Genomic DNA, 20,042 nt, shown 5'->3' on the forward strand with positions numbered 1-20,042 from the left:
GTATTACGAATTTGTGGTCCTACAAACTAGTAATTTACACGAACAAGTAACGTGGAGTTTTTTAGAATTAAACTTAAACATCTAATTGTTTGATGCTATTATTCTAAAAAAAATGTGTGAGAGATATAGTATATGAAGATATGTCGATGTGTCGCATTTTATCAATAAAATAGCGATCTCATTGGAAGTCTGACTTCACTTTAGGATTCTTTACTTAATTTACTACTTATTTATCTTATAATTATTAACGATGTTTTCAGCAAAAAAATGCTGAAAATGTGCGTAACTTACATCATAAATTATATGCAGTTATATCATCATAATACGATTGAATTTCTTTATTTTTATTTCGCGCTGTTATGTGAGCTATTCATGTTCAATTATAACATTACAACACAAAGCGATAAAAAAATCGTAAAAAAAACTTACAAAAAATCCGTGATAAAAAATTCTTTACGACCGAGATCTGTAAGATCAATCTTCAAAAGCACCAAGAACAGACTGCTAATTTTACATCCTCAAAAAAAACACAAGACATACATATGCATGGTATATGCAACAATTATGAATGCAATCTAAAAACATAAAAATATATAATAAATGAGTTACCATATAAAGCAACATTGTGTTTATAACAGTAATTTATTAACACGTAAATGTCATTGTGCCGTGATTGTCATCTAACGTCTGATTCAGTTACTTAGATAATCAATGGTAACGGCACTATTGAAATAAAAAAAAAACCGCTTGTAAAAAGAAATACTATTTAATATAATCATTTGAATAACACAAACTAGATAACAATGTAAAGTAAAAAGTACAAATTATAAGTAATGTAAAGTCATACTATCCATGAGGATAAAGTCTTAATTATATCATTATTTCATCTATAAACATTTTAAACATTTGTGTAATAATAAAAATTTCACTGTAACAATAAATTACACAACAATTTTTCGGCACGTGTTAAAGTTATTTGCCATTGACAGAAAATAAAATTTGAATGCGAAATATAATGTCCTCCTTCGTCGATTAATTCCATCATCCGTGTATTAATAACATACACAGTTGCATGAAATAAATGAATTAAATGGAATCCTGCAGGTATTATTTACATATTTTATACATAATCGTTTCTAATCGATATGACTACGTTAGTCTGCATACGTAATTTATCTTGTTCATCAGGAAACATTTTGCAGTCAGGGAACATTATTTTCGCGTGTGCATAAATTTTGCGCAGTAAGCGAGCAGTTCTAATTACCCCCAAATGTAATTCTGAGAATTTTTATTAACATAGTAGCAACAGTATATAATTTAACTAATGTATCCATTTGGCTGATTTTTTGTTATGATGTACTTGAACTGATCTAACAATAATGGAGAACAATACTACAAGATATCATTGGCTGTTGTAAACTCGAGATTATCTGCATGCAATTCTGAATATATTAAAACATTCTCTGTTTATATCTTTACAAAGCGATTGCCATCAAATGTGTAATGACATCTCGTTGTTTTTGTCAAGAGATTTTACAATAAAAACTTTCACGTGGAATAACTTAATGCAAATTGTCTTCATGACGCGTCTTACTCGCGATCAACTCTGCGATAAATCTGTTCGACAACACGAGTCATTAGATCGGATAATAAATGGAGATTTTAAATATGCTTAAGCCTTGACGCAAGTCAACGCGAAGGTTTTCTATTTCTCGTAATGTAATATTTATAAAATATCGAACAAATTGTACACTAGAGGATGAAGATAACTCGAAGTATAAACTACGAACTTTAAAATTATACGTTTATACGATAGGTGGATTTTCATAAATGTGGAATTAAACTTTCATCCCAAAACTGTTGATTTTCAGTTTCATCCAGTACTCTTCTAAAATAAAAGTTGAATGAAGTTAATAATTATATAATTTACTCGGAAATATGTACAATTATAATGACAATTAAAATCACAAGTATTACATAGTAGTTTATTAATTCCAATAATTATAAATACTAATGAGAAATACTGTTTCAAATTTGCTATTATATAGTTATTTTATGACAAATTAATAAATTCTTAGCACTTTAAGAATCTGTTCAATACTAAATAATCTCATCTAAATTATATCTAGTGAACAATGTTTTCTTATAACATGGAAGAGATTCAAGGAGATAGACATTTGTACTATTCATTGTTGAAAACATAAGAATTTATATCTCTTTTGTATAATATCCCTGTTATATAGATTAATTCACTAACTAAAACCCAACAAAAGTGTAAATAATGTCATGTTTATTAATAAATTGTAATATAATCAATTGTAATATCTTATTCGCCCAGCGTATAATATGAATCCCTGAAAAATTAATTTTGTATATTACTAAATCTTATTAATACTGTAAGTGTTTCATCATTTAGATGAAACAAAATAAAAGTAACAAAATTTATTATAAAAGAAAAAAAAACGAACTCTTAAAATTGTTTGAAAATTTAGAAAATTGACCTATTAATATTTATTATATATATTTATTATTTACCTATAATTATATACCAATCTTCGTTTTTTCCTATAAATTATTGTCGCTACTACAGAAATTCCTATTAATGTAGTAGTTATAATAACTGCAACTAAACAAAAATATTATTAAGATCTTAAAAATTTAGATTTTTGTTAAAAGAATAATTTAATAATTTAATAATTAAATTTAATTATTAAAGAAGATACTTACTGAACATTTTATATGTAGATATTGATACATCTTTCGATTGTGTCCTAAGGCACTTTGTTATGTGAGATAAAGTACCATTAACCATGGGACATTTCAAATTGAGTATTTCACAAAACAAGGGAAATAGGTCCGTATTGTTAAAAGGCTCTAATTTACATTTTGGCATAAAAGCAGGTCCATTCGCAAAGAAGAAGGGATGCATCTCTTTAGCTTCATTATCATAACCATGCAGTCCAAATTCTGTCCGATTATCCACTAAATAGGAACAATGATTCAACGTTAAAAATTACATGCTTATCTATATAATACTAAATATATGGACAATATAAAATTACCCGTGATATTAAATTTCTGTTTATAAAATTCTATAGCATCATAAAGGTTTTGAAATGCGTATCCAACTTCAGCTATGACAAAAATGGGTCCCACACGAGTATTATTGCCATAATGATACTTCTTCGGGATATCTTCTCTTCTATAAACTTTAAACGTTTTCGTTTGATCTGCGGCAAACTTCAAATTCTGATAAATAATCTCTTCTTTTCCTAAAAATATTTAAAGAAAAAGATGTAGTAAAATAGAAATAATTTGATGCAAATTATATCATATATAAAACAACCTTACCAGGATGTGGAAAGATATGTAATCCCGGAGAAGTTCCCACAAATGTATAATCAGTAACATTAATGTAATTTGTCAAATTTATTATTCTTTCCATTGTAACTGATGCCATACCATGATCGCTTAAGTGAATCACGTTAAGAGCATCTGTCAAGTCATAATAATCAATTTTATTGTGCATATATTTGGTAATATTGTCCAATTTTTGGAGAATTTCATTAAATTCAGGACTGTTTATTCCTATGGCATGACCATGGTAATCTGGGTCTTCAATATACAATATTCCTAAATTTATTGGATTTGTAGGATGTACAAACCACGACAATAATTCATCAATCCGCTTCTCCCACGGAATTGTATCATTAAAAGCCTAAAAAAATTATTAACATAATCGATACACCTTCTTAAAATCTCCATATAATTAATGCAATACACACTTGTGCAAAAGTAGGCGACGTTCCTTGATATGCAAACACAGAGCCTGGCCACATCATTGTACCACTATGTCTGCCATTTTTTTCATTAACCGTCTGAAATAATGTTTATGAAATATAAAACATATCTGATATATATCCAAAATATAATTATCATCTTGCTACATACCCAAATAGGTAAAATATTGTTGTTGTAATGATATAATTCATATGAATACTTGGTAGTATTATTTTTACTAGAATCAAAAAATTCATTATCTACAACCCCATGTGTTTCCGCATAAAATCCTGTTGCCATCGTATGATGATTTGGGAAGGTCTTAGTGACAAAAATGTTTATCATGTAGTCAGTGGAAGTACCCTGCGCCTTTAACTGGCTCATAAACGGTGTCAGATTTCTCTCGAAGTAATCATATCTATATAAAAGAAAATAAAATGAAGGTATATCTTAGTTTTGTTTATTTTTTCAAACTTTAACATATTTATGTCGCTGATATAGCAGACTACCATATGTTAAATTATATGCTATCCAATACAAAACATAGAAAATTATGAATCAATATACTTGTATAGTATATTAATAAACTGATATATATAATATACATAAAATGATAACTGATATGTGTAATATAGAACAAATAAATATAATACTTTTGGTTGTCTTATCTAAAATCTTATACAAAAAGAAATTTTGCTGAAAAATGTAACTAGATACAAATTTATAATACAATACTTTTGAGATTTCCACTTTCTATATACAAGCTATGTATGTTTCGCGGCTTATCTTTGTGTCCATATTATATTCTTGAAATATCAAAATATTCCAAGAATGAATATGGATACAGAGATAACACATGAAACACAGTTTCTGTATACATATAGATAAAAGTAATTACGTGGACTATTTAAATATTTATATTGAATACTCAAGCTGATCAAAAGCGCGACATTATCATGCTCGAGTATTTTACATAATTATTTTGACAGTCCGATATAATTATTATCAAATCTGTGTCTGGCTTAATTTTTATATACTTCAGTAAAAGCTTTTTTTTCCACGTAACAATAATTTTTGTAAATCTTATGCATTTTCATTTTTATGTTACCACGAATATTCTCATACCTGAACGCATCGTAGGAAACGATGAGTAGTTTTGGAACATCTGGCACGGGAATCGCCCAGGCGTTCAGCAGGAAGAGAAACAGCGAAACAAATGGGGCTGCAGAGATCATGATGACGCAATCACGGCGATTCTCGGGAACATGGGAAGGTGCAAATTATCGTCCCATAATCGCGATCACGAAGGCACCGCTCATGGTTGCATTTATAACCTGTTGGATATATCGCTCGACCGGACGATGCCGAATCAAGTGTACAGTGTACAGTGTGCTCCAATTTTCGTAAGCAGCGTGAACTGGCGTGAACTGCGTGAAACTGGTCGCTGCCACCGCCGCGCAGCGGACCATCTTATGACTAAAAAAAAAATCTGTTCTCGTAGCTGCACCATCTTACATCTACTGCACTATTGTGCAGTCAATTGTGCACTTAAAATAAGATGGCGAGTTTCAGCGAGTTCTGAAGAACCATTCGTCTGCAACGGTTGCATCTCGGATCGAATGCTATTATTCGATATATTTTTGAAAGTTTGGCCGACTTTGACTGAACCTAGAAACACATATAGCCAAGCATCGCAGATTTGGACGTCTCGTCTATTCATCTTGATGCATGTCGTACGTGTAGACAGATAGCCGATGCTAAGGGGGGGAGAGGGGAGGGGGGCTATGCCATTTTTGCGGGTATTTCTATTTTTTATTAAGTCTTTTAGTCTCTTTTATTAAGTTCTTTTTGAACTTTTGCAGCAGTTCTTTCTTCCTTTTCTTTTCTCCTGAAGAGAAAAGGAAGAAAGATGAACTGGTGCAAAAATTCAGTCAAAAAGAACAAACCTATCGCACTGTGTGCATCAATTCAGAGAGTAATAAAAAAACAGGGCTATTTTGACAAGAATATCACTTTCCTAGGATGGAAAGTGAAAAATTTCTTCATTAATTTCAATGGTAAAAATTTTCACTTTTCATCCTAGGGATAAAGTTTCATGATTGATACTCTGGAGCTCGATTGTGTATTTTGAAAATTACAAAAGTGAACAATGATTACTAGATATTGACCAATTAAATTATGAATATTCTAGTGAATTTGTTCACTTTCGTTTTTCACCTCATTTCAAGATACACAATCGACTCCCTGGCCATATTACCTCCGTTTATTCCATTGGAGGCAAGAACTATTAATTAAGAAGAGGAAGAAGAAAGAAAGAAAACGAAATGGCGAACAGGAGGGATATCTCTCTTAGAAATCTCAGGATTATCAGGTGCTCGAGAGTTCAAGAGATAAAGAAACTGAGAGCGAACGAGAAATGAAAAGTAGAAGAATTGAACTGTGAAATCTGTATGTAAGAAATAAATTTAAGGTAATTCTTCAGAATAGCTACCTCACTTCCGATTTCGATGAAATTAGGCTCATTCGACGCATTTTTGTGTAAAATGAAAAAATCTGGCAGAAAAAAAGTCCGGCACTGTCCTACGAAGCAAGATATTGAGTCGACAACTATCGAGATGAGGAAATCTGTCATGTGAAGTGTATAGACAGTAGTGTTTATAGTATCTAATTTCATCGAAATCAGAAGTAAGGTAGGTATTCTGAAGAATTATCAAAATTAATTTTATATTATTTATATATTCGAAATTTAAGCTACTTTTAAATAACTTCTCATGGAGATCTTTCGAAAGAGCAAAATAATGGAGTTTGTTATAAATGTATCTGCAATCGTGAAACTTACACATAAATACACACACACATATACACACAAATCTATTTCTCATAGTTATATTTTGTTGTATTTTCTGTATTCAAAACATAGTAGTTAGTAATTAATTAAGAGATACAAAGAAAAAGAAAAGAGAGATAGAAATAGCCACAGAAAAGACCTTATGATTTTATAATTTTAGACAATTACGTGGAAACTTGACTGCATAGAATGTTGCATCTTAGATGAATAATGCTTGTAGTGAGTGGATCTTATCTCCAACAAAAATATATTCACTGGATATCCTGTAGTGAAGTGTAAAATAAGTTTTGAAAAATTAAAATTAAATTTATTCATATACATGTCAAGTTTATCACAATTATGTAATTAATATAATTGTTGTACAGATAGATCATAAGATAATGAAGATATAGAACACAGAAAAGAAAAGAAGAGAAAATATTTACATGGAAACAAGGAAGTTAACATGGACATTCAAACGTTTGTATTTTTCGATTTGGAAACAACTGGGCTGATCCAGGAAAATGTCATGCCAAGAATTACAGAAATTGCTTTAGTTGCTGTCTCGACAGAATCAATACGTAATGGTAACAAAAATTGCCTGCCGAGAGTCTTACATAAATTGGTACTCCCAGTTAATCCACAAAAAGTTATACCAGTACAGGTGCAGCACATGACAAGTGAGTTATTTTATTAGTTTAATGGTAAATTCAGTCACTAGTACTACACTGATTAAACATTTTTATGTAAAATATAGTGGCATAATTTTGAAAGAAAAAAATGATATGTAATTTTGTAGAACTATATAATGAGGATATGCAGGTATTGCAGCCTTTCAAAAGTGAACTTTATGAGTTAATAATATACTTTTTGCAACGTCTCACACCGCCAATTTGTTTCGCAGCACATAATGGCAACAAATTCGATTATCCAATATTCTTAGAGGAACTCAAACGTATCAATAAGGTAATAAATGATTTACTTAACAATTAGCTCTTTCCTAATTTTTTATTACATTTAATAATAATCATCTTTTAATAATAATAATAATAATCACCATTTCATAATAATAATAATAATAATAATAATAATACCCTTTTCCCAATTAAAGATACTTAGTGACGAAATCCTCTGTATTGATACATGGAAAATGTTCGACGATTTCTTTAAGAAAAGAAACTTGCAATCCACAGTATTTCAAGATTTGTTGAATGATGAGTTCAATGATTCACTCTCCACATTGGATATGGATGTAGTGACGAAAGAATCCAAAATTATTGCGATGACATCCACTGCGCAGACAATGCTTCTCTGTGACGATAAATATATTAAAGCCGTAAATACAAAAGTAGATAGCTGTAACAATGATGTTGATATTCAATCGTCGAAGAATCCTATACAAGTGGCGAACGAAAAAACACCAAAGGCTCAAAAAACGAAATCAGAAAATGTCTTCATGCAGCGACCAGTCAAGAAAAACAATTTGAAGAAAAGATTGAATTTTGAAGAAAAGATTGAGTTTGAGAGGCCAAGTAGCTTAAAACTTATTGCCATTCATGAGCATATAGTCGGCAAACACTTTGAAGAGCATCATTCAGCTGAAGCAGACTGTCTCGCTATGATACGCTGTATTAGCAATATTGTTGATTTCTTCCTTGATTGGTCAAACAATCACGCAATTCCTTTGACTTACTGCAAAAAAAAAATATAAAAATGTATATTAATTGATAACAAACAAATAGCATGAAAAAATATAGTGTAAAATAAATATGTGTGATTATCGTGAAGTAAAATACAAAGCTAGTGTGAAATTTAAAATAATATTAAGTATATTTCTTCCTCCATATTGGCAATATTATATTAAAAATGAGAAGTTATCTCTAATTCGATATGATACTAATATGGCATAAAGAAAAAGTGTCTTAGTTTCATGCACAAATGTAAATTATTTATTAAATCAAAAATGTTTATTCTTAAAAATCTTAAATTAACTTATATAAATTCATATTTTTAGAATTTATATCTGTAATTTTAGACATCTCCATATCTAAAAATATAAATATAAAAGAAATTCGTTGAAATGTACTATCTAGTTGCAATTGGCTTTAAAAATTACGATTCTACGTATGAGTATTATGAATGATTGATAGAGAAAGATGAAAGACTTGTTCGTAATTGAGCAACAAGTAATAACAAAAATATAATGATAAATTTCTTATAATATAAAGAAATCACTCATATTTTTTATATATTCTTTATGAATGTTACATATAAAAATTAAGAGATAATATTAATTCCGTCTGTAAATAAGAGCGTAATATTTACAATAACACACGATCTAATTTGACGAAGCATGCTTTTTAATCTAATTAATATCTACAGTTTTTACGTTTGCTTATTCATTTATATATATTTATAGTATATATATTTATTTATATATATATTTATATATATATTTATATATATTATTTATATATATATATTTATATTTTATAGTATATATGCAAATTTTAATATCTCTTTTACCTTTTGCAACACTAATGTACTCTATAAGTTGCAAAAAGCTTCTTATTTTGCTGTTAACTTACAGATTTGGAAAGCTTAAGTTTTTTTATATAGATAAAAATAAATATTATATTATAAATATTTATTTGCAATAAATAAATTATTTTATCGACTGAAATGTGTATATATTTTTAACATATCATTCTTTGAAAATGCGAAACATCCTAAATTGACCAAATAATCATCATAATTGAAAACATTTTTTCTTAAATATTACATGTGTACGATTTAAAAAAAAAATGGAATTTCGTGTAAAAATTTATTGTACATTTTTTACTTCTTACATCTATATCTATATTATGTAATACTTACGATTTTCAAATTCGGATTCTGGTTCTGGTTCCGGTACACGTACTGGATTTACCAAAATGTCTAATTCGTTTCTGGTTACTATAATCAAAAATTCAAGTGAAATGTAATATCATGACATTAATTTTTATAAATTATTCGAATTAATTTGAATAATTTTTAATTAATAGCCACTTAATTTCTATATTATTAATTTTTATATTTTAATATATAAGTATCAAAAGTGCTAATTTTCTAGTTGACCATGTATATGTATATACCAATTCGTATGTATTTATATTCGAAATGAAGAAAGTATAAGTACTCACAAACATATTTAGCTATTGCATATTGATCATTTTGTATGTTCTTCCTTATACTTTTTAAAACATTATCTAATCTACACTCCATATTTCTCATTTGCTCAGGTCCGATTTTCTCCAGCAAATTATAATGATTATCCCAATAGAAATTTATTTTTCCTTTGCGGAAAGCATTGTGAAGTTCTTCTAACATCTATGAAAGCGTTACTACTTCATTATTATTTTAATAAACAAAAAAAATTGTATTTTAGCAATACGTTACCGTGAAGAATAAAAAAGTATATGATTTTTTTTCAGAAATATGAAATATTTCTTTTTTATTGTAACATAATGTTTCAAGATAATAACTTGCGATGCTGCTCCATTTTTGAGTATCCCTCAATTTCTAATAAAGAACATACATTATATATAAAATTATATAAAATTATAAGTTATTGCAATAAAAATAAAATAAAAATTAATACTACAAATAAATAAAAGTTTAATGTAACAAATATTCACTGAAAAAAATAAAAAAAAAAGAAAATTACATAGGGAACACCTATGATGTTAAATATAAAAGATAGACTAAATTTATTCGTATAAATAAATTGTTTATTATTCCACGATATACCTTTAATTGTCGTATTACAGGCTTCATAGACCCATAATTATGGCTACAAATCATGTCTCTTTCAAATTCGTAAAAACACAATCGCCAATAGCGATGTTGTGAATCATTAAAACCTTTACTGTTATCTAATGGTTTTGGAACTGTGAACCAACATCTATTCTCTGAAGCAGACTATTATAAAATAGAAAGCGATTAGAAACATGCTATTTAATTATTGAATTGCTATAAACAATTAGTTCTGCTCCATTAAGTTTTGTTTTAAAATATTATAGTATTGAGTTTAATAAATATAACTGTTAATTTGAACAAAGGTTAATTATTAAAAAGATTGAAGAAGAAAGATATAACATACAAATTTGCAACATTGCTGCAATATTTGTTATTGTAATACTATTGAAATGTGATTAGAACTTGCAGCGAAATATCAAAATATGGAAACGTAATGTCTAATATCTCGGAAAGTATGCATTTTTGAGAAAAATGTCTTAGATAAAAGTGATAGGGTTTAATAAGATGTATTTACTGATTTTATTGATTTAACCTTGGGTAACATCAACTTTGACTTGACCTTGACGATGTCATCCAAGATCAAATCAATAAAGACTGTTTCCATATTTTTGATATATTTTTAAATGCTCATTACTTGACTTCTAGAAGTTTCTTTCACCAACCTCGATTAAGTTAACATGGGGTTCATTTAGTCCAATTTCACAACTCATGGTTAACTTTTAACTTATTTTAATTTAACATATATAGAAATTTAGAACGAATTCTCATACATTTTGACTACATTTCGGTCGCATTCGGATAAATTTTTCTACCAGAGTTTGCTTCAATCTAGTATATTATAATTTTTTATTACGTACTTGTAATATCTCACATTTTGAACATCTTGGTGGCATAGTAATATGAGGTGAAAAAGCTAAAACAGGAACTACATCGATGTTGATAGTTCTTTCAGAAAGTGGGATTACAAGTGTAAACGCCGGTCCTGATTTTTTTATCTTTATCTAAACAAAGAAAAGATATGATATTAGTTATAAAGTATACTAACTTTAGCTTCTCTGTTATATTCACGATATAATATATTGCGCGACAATTTTAAATAGCCAAATATCGAGAATAATTTGCTCGTTTATTACAATCTCTGATATCAGTAAAAATCAAACAAAATATTTTTGAAAAAATATAATTTAATAGCAGATGACAATATTTGCTAGCAAATATCTCTAGATATTCTTCATCATCCAGTTAGAATATAGAAAAATATAGATAAGTATAGAACAAAAATTAATAATTTAATAATAAATAAATGTTATTATTTTAATGGTGATTAAGTAGACTATTCCGTTTATATTAATTCAATTATTTTTTAGTTACATTATATAGCCGGGAAAAATATTTTATATATAATTATATAAAATTATATGAAATTATATAGAGGAAAGTCACCGACATCGACATATTTCTTTGTTTTTATATTCTTCAATATTTCTTTAAATAAAAGATAAAAATAAAACTTTAAAAACATAAGTACAAACTAAAAAGTGTCTTCCATCAGATAGTATAAACAATTTTTAATACTATTTGTTTAATTTTGCAATATAATTAATTTTTTCATAAAATAAGCAAAAATGAGTCTGGGATTATTATGGGATCCAAAACTGATACAATAGGTAATGCTACGTATTCCTATTCTTTTACAGGAATTATTTGTGCCTACAAGTGAATAAGATATTCCAGAATCTTTTCATTTCATTATAAAAATTTTTATTGAATTATATTTATTTGTTCTGCAAGATGCAAATATGTAATAGCTTTTCAAGAGTTTTTCCATACATGTGATTGTCTTATATATTGTCAGCTCTTATAGAGCTATTTGATACTATAAAGTAATATTATAAAGATTAAGTTAGCTCACGATCTGTGTTTTACAGACAGGTGTCGCGGTTGGCACCCTAATTTTAAATTTTAAATTTGTATTGAAAAAACTAAGAAAAAAAATAACAAATGAAACTGATTTAGGAAATTATAAGCATTTAAAATGACATAATATTATCAATAATATATCACTATTATTTAAACTACGTAATTTGCAAAAGAAAATCGTAAGAATTTTATTTTTGTATTCATAGAATTCGTTTTTAGTATAGAAACAAGCCACAAATATATGAATTATGAGTTTTTTCTAATTAGCTAAACAGATCATGATTTTAATGTTAAAATGCAACAATTAGTTTCTGAAAAATAAAGGGATATCGTTTTAGTAGATCATATGTCAATATCGGCGATTTTCTTCTATGATTTTATATATTTGTATATAAATGGACATATTTTATATATAATTATGTATAATTCTATATAATTATATAGATATATAATATGTATATAATATAATATAATATATATAATATAGTATTATATGTATTATATAAATATATATAATTATATGTAATATATATATAAAATATGTCCATTTATATATAATTATATAAAATTATGTATTTTTATATATTTTCATATAATTTTATATAATTACATATAAAACATTTTTTTCCCGGGTATATATACATATAGAGGTATATTAAATCAAACTTCTGTGTTCAAATGTTGGTTTACTATAAATTGATGCTAATTTATACTCTGATCAATTTTATTGCTAATCAAAAACTATACTCAAACTATAATTTTTTTTACTTACTGGTAAATAATCATTAAATGAAATTTCGTTATGTCCACTAGTAGTCCTGGCCACTTTACTGAGAATTCCTTCTATCCATGTACGGAATTTTTGTTGGTTCAAATATGATTGATCGTCGATCAAGGAATCTAATTGTCTGAATAAAAAATAATCTTCTTGTTTCTTTCATTTTATAAATTATATTGAATAGATTTCTATTAAATATAATATTTACCGATATGCTTTTGGATCCATATTTAAAGTATTGTATGAGTTACTATCTCTTTCAATGCGTATTTTAGTAAAACCAGGTCGATCTGTGTTAAACTAAAATATAATCAATGTTTCAGTTTAAGTATTAATTATAATATTAGTATTTATTTGCATCCATCTTATCCTAGGAAAATGCATTGAGAATCGATAAGAAAATATTCGTGTTATTTTATTCTACTGCAGAATTACATATATTTATTTTAATTACCTTTTTTATTATTTTATATGTATTAAAATTATGTTAGTTTTTAAATGTATATATATATATATATATATGTATGTAGATACATAATAAAACAATATCTATATAAATGTATAATACATGTATATAGAAGAAAAAGTAAAAGAATTACGAATACGAAATAATCGTAAACGATACTATTGCAGCAAATTAAGTTAAATAAGTTAACAATTATATTTATCATTTATAGAAATTTGTATTTAAAGAATATTGATCTTAAACTACAATATAATTAACATTTAAATGTTATTAATATAAACTATTAGGTGTTGGAATTAATTCGTAGCGTTTTTTAATGAAAGAATGTTATTTATTTCACATGAGCATTAAAAAATACATTAATGAAAGTACTTCCCATCACTTGTAAAACGCTACGAATTAATTCCAACACCTAATATAATTTTAAAACAAAATTGATTCAGCACTGTATCGTGTAGCGGCAGATAATTGAACGGTTTTTTTTTGGTAAAACTTTGTTTTTTTGTTTAAGATTATATTGATAATATAAATGTTATTAATAAATTAATGTAAATTATTATATTTTGAAACTACATAATTGGAGTTTTGAATGAAGACTTCTAATAATTGATAAATAATTGTCAACTTTATTTAATTTTCGTAGTTTCATAGTTTCCTCTACTCTCCTCTCTACTCTCCTCTATTTAAATTTAAAAAGTTAATTAATAATGTTAAATAATATACCAATTAATACAATTAAAAAGAAATAACTTTACACCAAATTAAATCAAAGATTAAACTAAAGAATTTTTCATAGTGAATTTTTATAAGTGATAACTGAAAATATTTTTGCGTTCTCTCTCTCTCTCTCTCTCTCTCTCTCTCTCTCTTAAACTTGTTTAATCTTCAGTAATAATTAATTTAAAAAATAATATTACCTTTAGATCTTTTTCTTTGAAGGGCAATTTGATTACAAAATTTAAATCGTATTCTTCTGGCTGGCCTACTCGAGTTCCTTTATAATAACTACCAGCCCACTCAATTTTTTGAAATGTTTTATTAAACAGCGGACATTGTTTTCGCATAGCGTTTTCTAATTCCTTAAAAAACTGCAGCATATATTACAATATATAAGAAATACTAATATAATTTAGGATATAGTTCCAATGAAATAAAAAGATTTTTATAATACCGGTTTCAAGAGCTCATTATTACGCTTTATGTCATCAGAAGGCATACTTATAAATCGTTTGTTTATTTTATTGAATACAGTATCACTGGACAGATACCTGCAAATATCTTCAACTTGCGTCATCGTTTATACAGTTTGCTGTGTAAATTTTAAAAATTTAAAATTATTTTAAAATTATATTTGTTAAAAAATTATTGTTAAAAGTAATACAGCAGGATAAAATATAATGTACAATAAATTAAATAAAATCTTTTAGAGCCGACACAGGTTATTAATATGTAAATATATATACTTTATTTAAAAATTAAAACATAAACGTTTCGATCCTGTTTTGAATCCTCTTCAATATAAATTGATAATTAAATCTTACACTAAGAAAACATAATTATTGAAATCGTCATAAGCAAAATATCAAGAAGTACTATATGGTCATACACTGAAATTAAACTGGTCAATTATTTTTTACGTCCACATCTTGTCAACGATTGTTTATCAAATTTCAATTAATTAAATAAATAAATAATAGTAATCAAATTATGAATCTGTGGTTAAAACCAATGTTAAATAAAATATGCACTTACATGAACAATGAGTAGATCGAACAATTTTTATTATACATCAAACAGTCTAATTTATTGTATCATACAACAAATTGATTTGAAATAATAATTAAAATCTCCTGAAACATTTATGTTTTTAAATAAAGTATGTACATATTAATAACCTGTGGCTCTAAAAGGCTTTATTTATTTATTTATTCATTAGAGCCTACTCGAATTATTTGATATAATATGTACCAATAATGTATAACTATCATATAATGTATCAATGTAAAACTCTCATAAATACAAAAGAATTGGTTTATATTTTAAATAAAATTGTGAAAAGCATTATATATAATTTAGATATATACAATTTAGATATAAAATAAATTTATAAAAATTAGATTTTAATTAAAAATGAAATATAATTTCAAAGTAAAATTGTGTAGTAATCTATCGCTTTCTATTTTGCGGAAGCATTCAAGAAAAATTTAAATCTTCTAGATATTTAAAATTTTTTCTTTTTTATTTATTTTTTATTTTTTCTTTTTTATAATTGAAACAATAAGATTGTAATAAATATTTTGCCATAAAATATTTAAATTGTATTACGTTAAATAAATGGGGGACTTATGTTGAACTCTTTCCATAATACAAATTTTCAAAGAAACTAATCAATTAATTTTATTATAAATGCATGCCACTATAAAAAGAAATGTGATTTATTCTTATCCCTACCCAGCAAACGAGAATGGATTAAAATGAATTGAAATTTTTTTTCTATCCGAATGCATATACTTTATACTTAAATAATGAATACTTTTTTTGGATTTAATTAGATTCAATTGGATTCAATTAGATTCAATTGGATGCAATTGGATTGAAAAACATTTCCTATTCAAGATTTTTAATTGAACAGTATTCACAATGTATTTGTGTGTGTGTGTGTGTGTTGTTTTGTGTATAGAAAAAGAAATATTATTTTTAGATTGAAAAGAAATATGCTCCATGCAATTTCTATAAATGAATAAAAATGCATTCAGAATTGAAAAGCATTCATTTTAATATTCGCGAATCAATATTTCTGAAAATCTGAATTCATTTCAATCCATTTTCGTTTGCTGAGTATTTTTTAAACACTTAAAGATGTTTCAGTTTTAAACTTTTTCAATAGACAAAACACTACTGTTTGAATTTAAATGCAATGCGTTTTAAATCCAAATCCACGTAGTGTTTTGTCTATTGAAAAAGTTTAAAATTAAAACATCTTTAAATGTTTAAAAAATGAAGACAAAAAACATTTTAATATCTTAAAATTAAACACTTCTTTTTTCAATGTGTGCAATTTTATTGTCACGTTTATATTTGATATAATTATTATTTGATAAAGCATTTTTGAGACATCCTTATTCCTTGATGGTGCACTCCAGTATACATACAGGGTGGGCCATCTATTGGTACGTTTTTGAATTTCGTCGTATGGCAACACCGAACGAGCTACAGACCCGAAATTTTGACAGTTTATTAGTCATACCGTCCGCGGCACGAAACAACATGTTTTCTCTTGAAGAGCGTTTTGAAATTTTAAAAACTTATTTTCAAAGTCAGTGCTGTGTCGCCGAAACTGTACGAATTTTGAAAAGAAATATGGGTCGTGATAGAGCACCCACCGAAGGAGCTATACGCAAATTGGTGAGGAAAGTTCGTGAGAAAGGATGTTAGTGGATGACATTATATTACGACTGTTTTGAGTGAAATTGGCGCCGAGGTAGTCCAAAATGTCATTAATAATTGGGGTGACCGAATGGCATACTGTAAGGCCAGTAGAGGGAGCCACATGAACGAAATCGTTTTTCATTCTTGACGCGGATACTTTTAGCTTCACAACAAAAAAAAAATTAATAAAAAATATCAATGTATGCTCATTTGATCGCATTTTTAAAAACGTACCAATAGATGGCCCACCCTGTATTATAGAACTCACTAATATAGTCGTTTGTGTGCTATCTATTTATGCTAATCATAACGGAATGCGAGTAATATAATAATTGATATCATATAACTTCTGCTAGTTAGACACTTTTTTTTTCATCTGCTTTCTTTTATTTAGCAGTTTTATATTATACTGCGCAATATTTATTATTAAAAAATATAAAAAAGAACAAAAAATTTTTTATCAGCCTGTAACGAAAATAATTTAATCATCTCTCTTAAAATTGATTTTTTTTAATTAAAAACACACAGATGCTTTCTGAAATTTTCTTCAATAGTCGTTTGCACGGTACACCGATAATAATGAATTTGTAATCACTTAATTTTTATGAGATATAGCATGTAATTATGAACTTTGGACTAATTCTTACAGGTGTTCCGATTTTTAAAAAAGATAATTTTATCCCACATACGTGATATAATAGCAACAAAATGTATGTCTGTATGTATATATTTAATACAGTGCATTTATAGAATTTTCGAAAGTTGTACAATATCAGTTATCAGTTTTAAAAACAGTTTATAACAAACAATATTTATCACAAATTTTTACCAATTGTAATGTAAAAGATTGAAATTAATTAAAAGTGTTAATCGAATAGCGTTTGAAAATAATAAATAATTAAATTTCACATATTAGAAAATATTGTTTTTTTTGTTGACTCTATTAAATTGATTAAAAATTTAATTGATTTTTTACGCTTCTTATAATAAATATGTAGAATATAGTTTTTATAATAAATATATAAATATTGGGAACTTTTTCGTAAAAAAAAAGTAATAAAAGAAAATTTTTTAATATAAATTAATTCTTCTCACTATTCGACATATAAAAGTCTAAATATAAGGAAGAATTAATTATTCATTTTTTAATAAAGATAATTTTCATTAAAACATAAATAATTAAGAAATAATTTATATTTGAGTCCGATATAATCTATACTTTATTCTGATATAAAAATTGAAATATTTTTCGTAAAATATTTTAATTACTAATGAAGACTATTGTACAATATTTTATATTTTCATATTTAAATAACGTCCAATTAACTGCAAAGTTTATTTTGTAATTTATTGATTTTTTTAAATTCTATTTTAACAATTACACATCACAAAAATTTATATTAAAAAATCATACAATCTTTAAAAAAGTGCAATCATTGTCTTGAACCGATTCACTTTCGATTTATTTGAATTATTATCGAGAGATAATACATTAAATTCTGTATTCTACATCTAAACAAATATACTATAATTATTTATCGTATTTGCTGCACTTACCAAACAGAATATGCGGAATACAGAAAACTGCAAATGACAACTGCACGAATTTACAGAGATAATCGCAAGGATTATATAATACGTTCTCCAATAATTCAAATTATTGAAATGTCAGAGCTGCTATTTTTTTTTATTACTAATTATTATATTTCACTAATTATTTTCTGCAAAACTATGATACGGAATAAAGTTTCGACGTTAGGTTGCGTCAAACTGCATTCTACTGTGTATCAGCTGACTTTTCTGCTTTTATATGCAGCAATTGAATTAGTTATCATCAGTGAATAAACTTCATACAGATGGCGTTGTTACAATAATACGAGTGCTTTCCAGCAAGGGCCCAATCAGATAATATTTGCTTACATTAAACAAGAATAAAACGATTCACTATGTTATACAGTCTATGTCCTTGCTGGAAAACATTCGTAATCTGGTAACCCTATCTCTAAACGTGTAACATGTAATAAAAAGAATTAATTCGAAAAATTGATAAAGTGAATAAAATTTAATACATAAAATTCGATGAAATTTGACTTCTCTTAAAAAAAGATGTCTTCCAAAAGGAGTCCTTCCAAAGGATCCATTTCCAAAGGATCCATTTCTAAAATGAATCTTAAGTTTTTAAAAAAATTTGTATTATATTCCAACAAAATTATAAAAGATTTACAAATTGATGTAATATACATTTTTTTAAATATGGATTTTCTTTTCATGAAAATACAGGTTCCTCTATCATAAAAGAAAATATGACAAAATAAGAACAATTTTTCACTTTTTTTGTTTTATTTTTCCTAATTTCTTTTCACAATTTTTTATCTATTTTTTTTATCTATTTCTTTTGTTTCTTCCAAATGAAAACATAACAAAAATTAAAAAAGAATAGCTTGTAGTAATTAAACAATTTATCTTTTCTTTTACTGTTTTTACTGTTTTTACTGTTTTTATTGTTATTTGATACAATCTTTTTTCCATATCTTTTTGTATTTATTGTTTATATATATTTTGTCCATTTTCTAATTACTACTATTCTGATAAACTGTCACCTTATCTTTATCACTGATAGAAAGACTATATATTATATATTATCCATTTTATTTTTATATCGCAAAGACGGACTATCAGTTCTGGGAATTTTTGTTTCCCTGAACTCGGAGAATTTTTTCGAGAATAGTCATCAATCTCCTGCACATTGCCTCACTGATAACAGCCTGATCTTCTAAAACCTTCATAAATCCTTTATACAGCATCTCCGCTTGTTCGTCCAACTGTATTAACATTGGTACAGTGACTTCACGCGAGTTTTTCTCCTCCTCCAGCTTCAGCATCTTGTCTTTTCTCTCGAATTCCTTATATTCATTTATCATTATTAGAATTTCCTATTTCATATTTCGTTATATTATTTATATATTTATATATAGTGTCCATATTATTTATATAAAGTCTCATCTTGATCTTTTAATATAATTATGTTCAAAACACATTATTGA

General features: G+C 26.5%; 4 protein-coding genes across 27 annotated transcripts in view; 1 reads left to right on the top strand and 3 right to left on the bottom strand.

Annotated features, from left to right (window-relative positions):
• Window positions 1-747: 747 nt before the first annotated feature.
• Window positions 748-5,199, bottom strand: LOC105145739 (ectonucleotide pyrophosphatase/phosphodiesterase family member 5). 2 transcript variants are annotated; one of them, XM_087413684.1, is made up of 8 exons: window positions 4,906-5,199; window positions 3,952-4,198; window positions 3,786-3,878; window positions 3,352-3,718; window positions 3,063-3,272; window positions 2,728-2,982; window positions 2,536-2,626; window positions 748-1,888 (listed from the first exon to the last, which is right to left on the bottom strand). In XM_087413684.1, exons 1-8 carry the CDS (start codon window positions 5,013-5,015, stop codon window positions 1,825-1,827), a joined length of 1,437 nt encoding a protein of 478 aa, XP_087269810.1. In that variant the 5' UTR covers window positions 5,016-5,199; the 3' UTR covers window positions 748-1,824. The 2 variants fall into 2 exon arrangements, with proteins under 2 accessions (XP_087269810.1, XP_087269812.1); XM_087413686.1 differs by lacking the exon at window positions 748-1,888 and adding an exon at window positions 1,965-2,354 and having other exon boundaries at window positions 4,906-5,197.
• Window positions 5,200-5,292: 93 nt separating this feature from the next.
• Window positions 5,293-8,321, top strand: LOC105145485 (uncharacterized). 19 transcript variants are annotated; one of them, XM_087413692.1, is made up of 7 exons: window positions 5,294-5,513; window positions 5,643-5,837; window positions 6,009-6,228; window positions 6,789-6,903; window positions 6,994-7,287; window positions 7,407-7,573; window positions 7,719-8,321. In XM_087413692.1, exons 5-7 carry the CDS (start codon window positions 7,074-7,076, stop codon window positions 8,316-8,318), a joined length of 981 nt encoding a protein of 326 aa, XP_087269818.1. In that variant the 5' UTR covers window positions 5,294-5,513; window positions 5,643-5,837; window positions 6,009-6,228; window positions 6,789-6,903; window positions 6,994-7,073; the 3' UTR covers window positions 8,319-8,321. The 19 variants fall into 19 exon arrangements, with proteins under 19 accessions (XP_087269828.1, XP_087269818.1, XP_087269821.1 ...); XM_087413695.1 differs by having other exon boundaries at window positions 6,058-6,228; XM_087413689.1 differs by lacking the exon at window positions 5,643-5,837 and adding an exon at window positions 6,341-6,470 and having other exon boundaries at window positions 5,864-6,250.
• Window positions 7,704-18,697, bottom strand: cGlr1 (cGAS-like receptor 1). Of its 2 annotated transcripts, none has more exons than XM_011055211.2 (11): window positions 18,556-18,697; window positions 14,741-14,878; window positions 14,487-14,657; window positions 13,312-13,403; window positions 13,098-13,233; window positions 11,263-11,406; window positions 10,397-10,567; window positions 10,046-10,168; window positions 9,790-9,976; window positions 9,485-9,562; window positions 7,704-8,299 (listed from the first exon to the last, which is right to left on the bottom strand). In XM_011055211.2, the coding sequence occupies exons 2-11, from the start codon at window positions 14,861-14,863 to the stop codon at window positions 8,271-8,273; spliced, it is 1,254 nt and encodes a 417-aa protein (XP_011053513.1). In that variant the 5' UTR covers window positions 14,864-14,878; window positions 18,556-18,697; the 3' UTR covers window positions 7,704-8,270. The 2 variants fall into 2 exon arrangements, with proteins under 2 accessions (XP_011053513.1, XP_087269813.1); XM_087413687.1 differs by having other exon boundaries at window positions 14,741-14,837; window positions 18,556-18,694.
• The window catches only part of LOC105145731 (uncharacterized), a 47,931-nt gene continuing 43,905 nt past the window's right edge, over window positions 16,017-20,042 (bottom strand). For 2 of the 4 annotated variants that reach the window (XM_087413677.1, XM_087413676.1), the window contains one exon: window positions 16,017-19,931. In XM_087413677.1, coding sequence (XP_087269803.1) covers window positions 19,674-19,931 — 258 coding nt within the window. In that variant the 3' untranslated portion in view covers window positions 16,017-19,673. The remainder of the gene's footprint in view (window positions 19,932-20,042) is intronic. The other 2 variants (XM_087413678.1, XM_087413679.1) reach the window with 2 other exon arrangements.

Source organism: Acromyrmex echinatior, chromosome 14 (assembly GCF_024713525.1).
Source record: "Acromyrmex echinatior isolate Ae372 chromosome 14, ASM2471352v2, whole genome shotgun sequence".
In the NCBI taxonomy this organism is placed as follows: Eukaryota; Metazoa; Arthropoda; class Insecta; order Hymenoptera; family Formicidae; genus Acromyrmex; species Acromyrmex echinatior.

Bases quoted from the DNA above. Each gene is read 5' to 3' on its own strand.
- LOC105145739 (XM_087413684.1), bottom strand. From the start codon at position 5,015: ATGATCTCTGCAGCCCCATTTGTTTCGCTGTTTCTCTTCCTGCTGAAC. The intron at 3,719-3,785 runs GTGTGTATTGCA...TAATTTTTTTAG, and splicing joins CGTCGCCTACTTTTGCACAA to GCTTTTAATGATACAATTCC. The intron at 3,273-3,351 runs GTAAGGTTGTTT...AAATATTTTTAG, and splicing joins ACATATCTTTCCACATCCTG to GAAAAGAAGAGATTATTTAT.
- LOC105145485 (XM_011055077.2), top strand. From the start codon at position 7,074: ATGGACATTCAAACGTTTGTATTTTTCGATTTGGAAACAACTGGGCTG. The intron at 7,288-7,406 runs GTGAGTTATTTT...GTAATTTTGTAG, and splicing joins ACAGGTGCAGCACATGACAA to AACTATATAATGAGGATATG. The intron at 7,574-7,718 runs GTAATAAATGAT...TCCCAATTAAAG, and splicing joins AACTCAAACGTATCAATAAG to ATACTTAGTGACGAAATCCT.
- cGlr1 (XM_011055211.2), bottom strand. From the start codon at position 14,863: ATGACGCAAGTTGAAGATATTTGCAGGTATCTGTCCAGTGATACTGTA. The intron at 14,658-14,740 runs GTATTATAAAAA...TATATGCTGCAG, and splicing joins ATAATGAGCTCTTGAAACCG to TTTTTTAAGGAATTAGAAAA. The intron at 8,300-9,484 runs GTAAGTATTACA...TTTTTTTTGCAG, and splicing joins AGAATCCGAATTTGAAAATC to TAAGTCAAAGGAATTGCGTG.